General features: G+C 55.5%; 1 protein-coding gene across 1 annotated transcript; it reads left to right on the top strand.

Annotated features, from left to right (window-relative positions):
• Positions 1 to 2,719: 2,719 nt before the first annotated feature.
• POSPLADRAFT_1057292 (hypothetical protein) lies at positions 2,720 to 4,259 on the top strand (the record flags this gene model as incomplete). Its single annotated transcript, XM_024480898.1, has 5 exons — positions 2,720 to 2,795; positions 2,834 to 3,276; positions 3,343 to 3,501; positions 3,570 to 3,796; positions 3,848 to 4,259. 5 exons carry the CDS (start codon positions 2,720 to 2,722, stop codon positions 4,257 to 4,259), a joined length of 1,317 nt encoding a protein of 438 aa, XP_024338311.1.
• Positions 4,260 to 10,306: the final 6,047 nt, after the last annotated feature.

The raw sequence follows: 10,306 nt of genomic DNA, 5'->3' as shown, positions 1-10,306 counted from the left end.
CGCATCGCCTCCGCTAGGCGCGGTCACGCCTCGGTGACGGCCGATCAGTCGCTTCTGAAGCGCATCAGGGAATGTTCGGAGAAGGATCGGGAGGTGGCCGAGGCACTTGAAAAGGTGCAGGACCTCGGGCTGCCCCGGCTGCAAAGGGGTTTTGAGGAGTGGAATGCCGAACAAGGGCTCCTGCTGTTCCGCGGGTGCGTGTACGTCCCAAAGAATGCGGAGCTCCGGCGGGATATTGTCAAAATCCACCACGACTCGCCGATCGCCGGTCATGGCGGTCGTGCCAAAACCCTGGAGCTCGTGTCGCGGAACTACTGGTGGCCTGGGATGTCCAAGTTTGTCAATGAGTACGTAAGCACCTGCGACGTGTGCAACCGTACCAAGACATTCCCAGCCAAGCCCCAGGGCCCGCTGAAGCCGAACGAGATCCCCGAGCACCCGTGGCAGATCATCACGACCGATATGATCGTCGGCCTGCCGAAGTCTGATGGATTCGACTCGATCCTGGTTACCGCCGACCGCTTTACCAAGCAGGTCCACTTCTCGGCCTGTCATGAGACCCTGACGGCAGAAGGTGCGGCAGACCTGTACATACGCGATGTGTTCAAGCATCATGGGGCCCCGGCCAAGGTCATATCAGACCGAGGTCCCCAGTTCGCTTCGAAGTATCTCCATGCGGTGTACAAGGGTCTGGGAATCGAGCTGGCGCTGTCCACAGTGTTCCACCCTCAGACGGACGGCCAGACTGAGCGCTGGAATCAGGAGATCGAGCAGTACCTGCGTGCTTTCACAAGCCACAGGCAGGATGATTGGGCAAAGCAGTTACCGCTCGCGGAATTCGCATTGAACAACCGAGTTCACTCTGCGACCGGGCACTCCCCTTTCTTCCTGCATCAAGGGTACAATCCTGAGATCCAAGTGCGGATCAATCCAATGTCTGCGATGCCTGCGGCTGCTGATCAGCTCAAGATTCTGAAGGAGATTCGCGACGATACGCGCTCTGCGCTCGAGCTGTCGGCCGAGCGTATGAAGGTATACTACGATAAGCACGTGCAGGAGGCACCGGTCTTTGCACCGGGGGACAAGGTCTGGCTTGATGCCCGGAACCTTAAGCTGAAACAGCCAAGCAGGAAGTTCAGTCCCAAGCGCCTTGGACCATATGCCGTGCGGCGAAAGCTCGGAGACTTGGATTATGAATTAGTCCTGCCGAAGTCGGTGCCGGTGCACCCGGTATTCCATGTCTCCTTGCTGAGCAAGTACATGTGTAGCGATATCCCGGGCCGGGAACCGGAGGAGCCGCCTGCGATCGAGGTTGAGGGCGACGAGGAGTACGAGGTTGAGCGGATCAAGAATTCGAGGATCTTCCGGCGTCAGCTGCAGTACCTTGTCAAGTGGAAGGGTTATGACGACTCGCATACGTCATGGGAACCGGCACGCAATGTTGCCAATGCGCCGGCCCTCATAGCCGATTTCCACCAGAAGAATCCAAACGCCCCGCGTCGACTCAATGCTGCTACATTTGGTGGTCTCAACTTCCAGCCAATGCCTTCGCCGCTGACTGAAGCACGCTGCCGCTCTGGGTGGGAGATGGGCAAGGGTGCCTCGCATGAGGTCATGCGCCGTTGAGGGGGGGGTAATGTCACGAGTTGGCATGGCATCTAGCCGTTTTTTAATTTTTTCCTTTCCGCGGGCTCGAACCCGCGACCTCTGTACTACTTGCCTGATACGGACACGTCGTTATCTACTGTATGATAAGATTAGATGGGGCGGCAGCGCACGGCACAGCTCGGGCTCCGCTGACACAGCCGCCCTGACTCACCGGCCCCCGGGGCCACGTCGGCATGCTGTGCACGGACCAGCTGTGCACGGACCAACGCGCACAGCCTGCCCTTATCTACCCCTGTATATAAGCCGGCCTCTGCTGCCCTAGGGACCTCAGTTTCGACCTCTTGTCCCTAGGTCAGTAAGCCCTCATTTGTATTCCCTTTCTTACTTAACTAACTAATATATTACTTGTCCCTAGCCTTAGGTTTGAGCCTAGCTCACCATCGCTTCGGTGAGATAAGTCGAATGCCCCCAGCTTTTGGTTTTCCCCTGTCGCTCGACCCTAAGTCGCGACATTAAGTCGAAACTCCCCAACGCTGCTGGCATTCCAAAACAAAACACTCACCTTTCCTCTCCCATTAGGTCGGGTGGTGCGCACCCCTACTATACCCTACAATGCTTAGATAGCCTACGATACATCACCACCACTTAAGGAACAAACTTTTCGGTATCTGCACTTCAGTGGGCGATACTTGTCCTCACGGACGTGTGGCTTAGGTTCCTGCTGCATACTAGCCAAAAGCAGTACTGGGCCCCACGTGAACTGCAAACCTTAGTGTCTTCTCGGGCGCCGTAGGTGTAAGCTAGCTAGCATGGCCTTTCGTAGCACGCGCACCTCCCCTTCCTTCCCCCATCACCGTGGCTGACGAATTCTTCGACTGCTCTCGACTTGAGCACGCCTTCAACACCCAGGAGCAGGTCGACGTCTCTCGTGACGACCCAAACAGCAGCGGAGACAGAGCTCCTTTCTTCATCTGTAATCGGCAACCGTGCCCTAATCGCACTCCACGGTCCATCACTGCCGATGAAGGGTGCTACGTACCAATCCAATGAGTCCAGCACCCCAGTGGCCCTGCACTCTGGTACACTGGCACCTCGAGATCCACATCTTGCCATGTCACTCTTGCCCCGTCTCGACCCGCCTCCCCAGGCACCCGCATCTCCCAACCTGTCACCAGTACAAGTCAAGTGTGAGGAGATCCCCATCTCCCTCAAGGAACTGAGGCAGTCGCACAGCCTACAGCGACCCCTCAAGCGATCCCCCAGCTCTCCTTGGGGCCACAGTTGGAAAGACCTCCCAAGACCGGGCCCCGCGACACTCCACCGCATTCTTGGGGCGGCTCATTGTCAGTGGTCACCACCTCGACTTCAGTCTCTATCCTACGTCACCCCGCTTCCGGGTTTCCTCAATCGTCTTCACCGCCGTCGCCGCTGCGAGGCCGCTCAAGCACTCGTTCCTCACGAAGTCCGCCCGGTGGACAGTCACAACAGTTGCCTCCATCTGCGGGCAGTCCTTCGTCCCCCTCGTCGCCGATAATGTCCTCTCCCGCTGCTGTCCCTAATAAGGAGACGCTGAAGCTCCTCCTCTGTCATGAGTTCGCATATGATCAGCATATATACCTCCAGTCAGATGTCAAGCCAAGCTTGACATTGCACCCTTTTGGTGTAGAGGTTATGATGTGAGACCGGCGCATGCATGTAAATCCTTACATCCTCCTGCTCCGATATGACGGGAAGTCGGTGGTCGAATGCAACTGCTTCATCTCGCAGTTGCTCATCTACTGGACAATCAACACGGCCCTCTCTTTCCTCGAGCTGAAAATCCAGGTTGCCCTCAGTCTTCTTGATGGAGATGCACGAGCTTGGGCTACCCCCATCTTCTCCCAGCTTGCCTCCGTCCAAATCGGGATCCAGGGAGCGATGACCCCTTTGCTGACGAAGCAGCCTTCCTTAAAGCATTCAAGGCCCGCTTCGGCAATCTTGACGACGCCGCCACCGCACAAGTGGAGCTCACCAAGCTCTGCGCAGATAAAACCATGCGCGAGAAGCGCACCGCTGCCGAATTCTTGGCGCTGTTCAAGGGTCCGGCAGACCGCTCTGGGTATGGTAACCTGGAGCTCCGCAACAAATACCTGGGCGGCATCGCCTCCCAGGTCTACCGAAAGATTGAGCTCGAGACGTTCGCCACATGGTGAGAAGCCGACACGCGCGCCACCGCGGTTGAGCAGATCCTTGACGTTAGCCGGGCCCGTTGGCCTGAGCTGAACAACTTCTTCTCGGCCTGGGGTCGAGGACGCGGTGGGGCACGTGGTGGTGCACCCTCGTCACACGGAGCTTCGGCCAGCCTCAACGCGGCCGTCGGAAAAGGGGACTTCCCCGGCAGTTGTTTTGGCTGCGGGAAGCAAGGGTACCAACGTTTTGAGTGCCCCAACTGTAAGGACAAGCCTTACACAAAACGCGCCGACACGCGGGCTACGGTTGCCTCGGGTTCCACCCAGGTGGCGACAAGCGCCCCCATCGCTTCATCCTCGGCGAGTACAAGCGCTGCTTCAGCGAAATTGGAAAGTTCCGAGCTGGCGGACTTGATAGCACAGATGAAGTCAATGCGCGAGGAGCTTGAGCACTATTGGGCGATGAAGGAGGAGTCTTTTTAATCCGGTCCGCGCTTCGTGCCGCACGCGTCGGACCTCGTAATAACAATTTGTACAATGTATTGGCAACCGCGAATGTTTACGAGTTGGACCACGGGTCCCAGCATTTCCACATCCCAGTGCACCTCAAAGGAGAAAGACGGCACAAAGATATAGTTGCAATGGTGGACAGCGGAGCCACTACAAAGTTCATCAACAAGTGTTTCATCATGGAGAATCGAGTACGAATGCGGAAGTTAAAAGAGCCAATTCTGCTCTACAATATCGATGGGACGCTCAATAAAGACGGTAGCATCTTGGAAGTAGCTGTACTTCAGATGCAGATAGGAGATCATGTCGAAAAGACAGTGTTTATGGTCACGGACATAGGTCCAGAGGATGTGATCATTGGGTTGGATTGGCTACACGAGCACAACCCTGAAATCGATTGGGAGTCAGGCTCCCTCAAATTGTTGTGATGCCCAGAAATATGCAGTGCCAGGAAGACTGGCCGAATGGAGCAAGCGACGGTTGCGCATGATACGGGGGTCAGGCCCACGGTGCGCAGGCGTTCACCAAAGTCCAAACGGTCGGTCATAGGCACCTGCCGGAGCAAGGTGCTCCCGGACTTTGAACCCAAAGAAGATCTGGTAGAGGTCAAGTGGGATGAAGTTGACTTGATCGAGACCTGGGAGCAAGGTATCACGCTTCCCGGCGCCCCTCAGCTGTTCATTGCGGCTGGACATACGTACTCCTAGCTGTTCGCTGAGGAGGAGATCAAGAAGAAGGTCGTTAAGACTGCCGAGGAGTCGGTGCCCAAGCAGTACCACGAGGTTCTGAAAGTCTTCTCAAAGGAAGCTTCGGAATGGCTACCTGAAAGGAAGCTGTACGATCACGCGATTGAACTTGTGCCCGGCTATTCCACGTTCCATTCGAAGGTATACCCACTGTCAAACAACGAGCAGGAGGAACTAGACAAGTTCCTAAAGGAGCAACTGGCAAAGGGCTACATACGGGAATCGAAATTGCCCATCTCGTCCCCTTTCTTCTTCATCAAAAAGAAGGAAGGGACACTTCAACCTGTGCTGTCGCGACTTGGGGTCAAGCGACTGAGGAAAACCTAGAACTGGGGGCGTCCAACTAATTCTCACCGAAGCGATGGTGAGCAAAGCTCAAACCTAAGGCTAGGAACAAGATAATATATTAGTTAGTGAAGTAAGGAAAGGTACAAAGGAGGGCTTACTGACCTAGGGACAAGAGGTTGAAACTGAGGTCCCTAGGGCAGCAGAGGCCGGCTTATATACAGGGGTAGATAAGGGCAGGCTGTGTGCACTGGTTCGTGCGCAGCTGGTCCATGCACAGCATGCTGACGCAGCCCCAGGGGCCGGTGAGTCAGAGAGGCTGTGTTAGCGGAGCCCGAGCTGTGCCGCGCACTGCCGCCTCATGATGTGTCCGTATCAGGCAAGTAGTACAGAGGTTGCAGGTTCAAGCCCGCAAAAAGGAAAAAATTAAAAAACGGCTAGGCGCCATACCAACTCGTGACATTACCCCCCCCTCAACGGTGCATGACCTCATGCGAGGCGCCCTTGCCCATCTCCCACCCAGAGCGGCAGCGTGCTTCAGTCAGCGGCGAAGGCATTGGCTGAAAGTTGAGACCACCAAATGTAGCAGCGTTGAGGCGATGAGGGGTTTTTGGATTCTTCTGCTGGAAGTTGGCTATGAGGGCCGGCGCATTGGTGACGTTGCGCGCCAGTTCCCATGACGTATGCGAGTCGTCATAACCCTTCCACTTGACGAGGTACTGCAGCTGACGCCGGAAGATCCGCAAATCTTTGATCTGCTCAACCTCATACTCCTCATCGCCCTCAACCTCGATCGCAGGCGGCTCCTCCGGCTCCCGGCCCGGGATATCGCTACGCGTGTACTTGCTCAGCAAGGAGACATGGAACACCAGGTGCACCGGCACTGATTTCGGCAGGACTAATTCGTAATCCAAGTCTCCGAGCTTTTGTCGCACGGCATAAGGTCCAAGGCGCTTGGGACTGAGCTTCTTGCTCAGCTGTTTCAGCTTAAGGTTCCGGGCATCAAGCCAGACCTTGTCCCCCGGCGCAAAGACCGGTGCCTCCTGCACGTGCTTATTATAGTACACTTTCATGCGCTCGGCTGACAGCTCGAGCGCAGAGCGCGTGTCATCGCAAATCTCCTTTAGGATCTTAAGCCGATCAGCGGCAGCGGGCATTGCGGACATCGGATTGATCCGAACCTGGATCTCAGGATGGTACCCCTGATGCAGGAAGAAAGGGGAGTGCCCGGTCGCAGAGTGAACTCGGTTGTTCAGTGCGAATTTTGCGAGCGGCAACTGCTTCACCCAATCATCCTGCCTGTGGCTTATAAAAGCACGCAGGTACTGCTCAATTTCCTGGTTCCAGTGCTCAGTCTGGCCGTCCGTCTGAGGGTGGAACACTGTGGACAGCGCCAGCTCGATTCCCAGACCCTTGTACACCGCATGGAGATACTTCGAAGCGAACTGGGGACCTCGGTCTGATATGACCTTGGCCGGGGCCCCATGATGCTTGAACACATCGCGGATGTACAGATTTGCCACACCTTCTGCCGTCAGGGTCTCATGACAGGCCGAGAAGTGGACCTGCTTGGTAAAGCGGTTGGCGGTGACCAGGATTGAATCGAATCCATCAGACTTTGGCAAGCCGACGATCATATCGGTCGTGATGATCTGCCACGCGCGCTCGGGGATCTCATTTGGCTTCAGCGGACCCTATAGCTTGGCTGGGAATGTCTTGGTACGGTTGCACACGTCGCAGGTGCTTACGTACTCATTGACAAATTTAGACATCCCAGGCAACCAGTAATTCCGCAACACGAGCTCCAGGGTTTTGGCACGACCGCCATGTCCGGCAATCGGCGAGTCGTGGTGGATCTTGACTATATCCCGCCGGAGCTCCGCGTTCTTTGGGACATACACACACCCGCGGAACAGCAGGAGCCCTTGTTCGGCATTCCACTCCTCAAAACCCCCTTGCAGCCGGGGTGGCCCGAGGTCCTGCACCTTTTCAAGTGCTTCAGCCACTACGCGATCCTTCTCTGAACATTCCCTGATGCGTTTCAGGAGTGACTGATCGGCCGTCACCGAGGCATGGCCGCGCCGGGCAGAGGCGATGCGGAAGCGCTCTGGCTTGAGTACCACCTGATTGGTGTTATCATCCTCATCGCTGATCTAATGGTCTGATCGACGTGACAGGGCATCAGCCTTTCCATTCGACGTCCCGGCTTTGTGCGTGATGCGGAAGTCAAAGTGGGCTAGGAACAGTGACCAGCGTGCTTGGCAACACGTAAGGTGCTGGGACGTGCGCCAGTACTCGAGGTTCTTGTAATCGGTGACGATCTCGAACTGATTGGGTAGTCCCTCGAGATAATGGCGCCAATCATCCAGTGCTTCGATGATTGCAAGCATTTCCTTATCGTAGATCTCGTAGTTACGCTGGGCAGGGCCCATAGCGTGAGACCGGAAGGTGATAGGATGCCATTTGCCATCGTCCTGCTTCTGCATCAGTACGCCGCCCGTGGCATACCCTGAGGCATCGACTTCAATTCGCGTCTCCCAGTTAGGGTCGTACAAGGCCAAGACTGGAGTCGTCGTAAAAAGCCGTTTGAGTTCATCAAAGGCGTGCTGCTCCTCTTCGCCCCAATGCCATGGGTCATTCCCTGTGAGTCGGTCGAGTGGTTGTGAGATCTTAGCGAAGTCCTTAATGAAGCGGCGGTAAAAGTTGGAGAACCCCCGGAACTTCTGAATGTCTTTTTTGTTCCGGGGTACCAGCCACTCATTAATTCCTTTCAGCTTCGCGGGATCCATCGCCACCTCATCGCCACCGAACACATAGCCGACGTAGTCGACCTTGGAGACGTCCCACTCGCATTTCTCAGGCTTCAGGAATAGATCATTATCCTGAAGGCGGCGCAGAACCTCATGTGTGACCCTCTCATGTTCCTCCTTGTTGGTGGAGAAGATGAGTATATCGTCCAGGTACACGAGGATCTTTCCGCCGATGATGAGGTCATGGAAGATCTCGTTCATCAATGCCTGGAAAGTGGTGGGGGAGTTGGTGAGGCCAAAGAACATCACCAGGGGTTCATACAGCCCCCGGTTAGTCACAAAAGCCGCTTTCCACTTGTCACTGGCTTTGATCCGGATGTTGTTGTACCCCCATCGGACATCGAACTTCGTAAAGAGCGTAGCGCCACGGAGTTTATCTACCATCTCGGCGATCAGCGGCAAGGGGTAGCGATTTTTTACTGTGATCGCATTCAACCGGCAATAATCCTGTACAGGCCGAAGTGTCCCTTCCTTCTTTTTGATGAAGAAGAAGGGGGACGAGATGGGCAATTTCGATTCCCGTATGTAGCCCTTTGCCAGTTGCTCCTTTAGAAACTTGTCTAGTTCCTCCTGCTCGTTGTTCGACAGTGGGTATACCTTCGAATGGAACGTGGAATAGCCGGGCACAAGTTCAATCGCATGATCGTACAGCTTCCTTTCAGGTAGCCATTCCGAAGCTTCCTTTGAGAAGACTTTCAGAACCTCGTGGTACTGCTTGGGCACCGACTTCTCGGCAGTCTTAACGACCTTCTTCTTGATCTCCTCCTCAGCGAACAGCTGGGAGTACGTATGTCCAGCCGCGATGAACAGCTGAGGGGCGCCGGGAAGCGTGATACCTTGCTCCCAGGCTTCGATCAAGTCGGCCTCATCCCACTCTACTTCCGCCGGATCTTCTTCGGGTTCGAAGTCCGGGAGTACCTTACTCCTGCAAGCACCTATAACCAACCGTTTGGACTTTGGCAAATGCCTGCGTGCCGTGGGCCTAACCCCCGTATCACACGCAGTCGCTGCTTGCTCCATCCGGCCAGTCCTCCTGGCACTGCACATTTCAGGGCATCACAACAATTTGAGGGAGCCTTTTTCCCAATCAATTTCGGGGTTGTGCTCATGCAGCCAATCCAACCCAACAATCACATTTTCTGGACCGATGTCCGTGACCATGAACACCGTCTTCTCGACGTGTTCTCCTATCTGCATCTGTAGCACAGCTACTTCTGAGATGCTTCCATCTTTGTTAAGGGTGCCGTCGATATTGTACAGCGGAATTGGTTCCTTCAACTTCTGCATCTGCACCTTATTCTCTTCAATGAATCGCTTGTTGATAAACTTCGTGGTGGCTCCGCTGTCCACCATAGTGATTATGTCCTTGTGCCATCTTTCCCTTGAAGTCGAACTGGGATGTGAAAATGCTGGGACCCCTGGTCCAACTCATACACCATTGCAGTCGACAATACATCGTACTTGTTACAGGATATATGCGGCCCGACGCGTGCGGCACGAAGCGCGGACCGGATCAAAAACCCTCCTCCTTCATCGCCCGATAGTGTTCGAGCTCCTCGTGCATCAACTTCACCTGTGCCATTAAGTCCGCCAGCTCCGATTGCTCAGATTTCACTGAAGTGGCACTTATACTTGCCGAGGGTGATGTCGTGACGGGGGCACTTGTTGCAGCCTGGGTGGATCCCGAGGCAACCGTAGCCCGCGTGTCGGCGCATTTTGTGTAAGGCTTGTCCTTACAGTTGGGGCACTCGAAGCGTCAGTACCCTTGCTTCCCACAGCCGAAGCAGGTGCCGGGAAAGTTCCCTTTTCCGACGGCCGCATTGATGCTGGCCAAAGCTGCGTGTGTCGAGGGTGCACCACCACGTGCCCCACCACGTCCTCGACCCCGGGCTGAGAAGAAGTTGTTCAGTTTGGGCCGGCGGGCCCGACTGATGTCGAGGATCTGCTCAACCTTAGTGGCATGCTTCTCAGCGTCTTTCCACGTGGTGAAGGTCTCAAGCTCGATCTTGCGATACACGCGGGAGGGGATGCCGCTCAGGTACTTGTCGCGTAGTTCCAGGTCCCCATACCCGGAACGGTCCACTGGACCTTTGAACAGTGCGGAGAACTCCGCCGCAGTGCATTTTTCACAGACCGACTTGTCCGTGCAGAGCTTTGCCAGCTCTACTTGTGCTGCCGC

Source organism: Postia placenta, assembly GCF_002117355.1.
Source record: "Postia placenta MAD-698-R-SB12 unplaced genomic scaffold POSPLAscaffold_8, whole genome shotgun sequence".
Classification (NCBI taxonomy): domain Eukaryota; kingdom Fungi; phylum Basidiomycota; class Agaricomycetes; order Polyporales; family Adustoporiaceae; genus Rhodonia; species Rhodonia placenta.
Note: the sequence above shows the minus strand (reverse complement) of the source record. Positions and strands in the feature narration are given on the sequence as shown.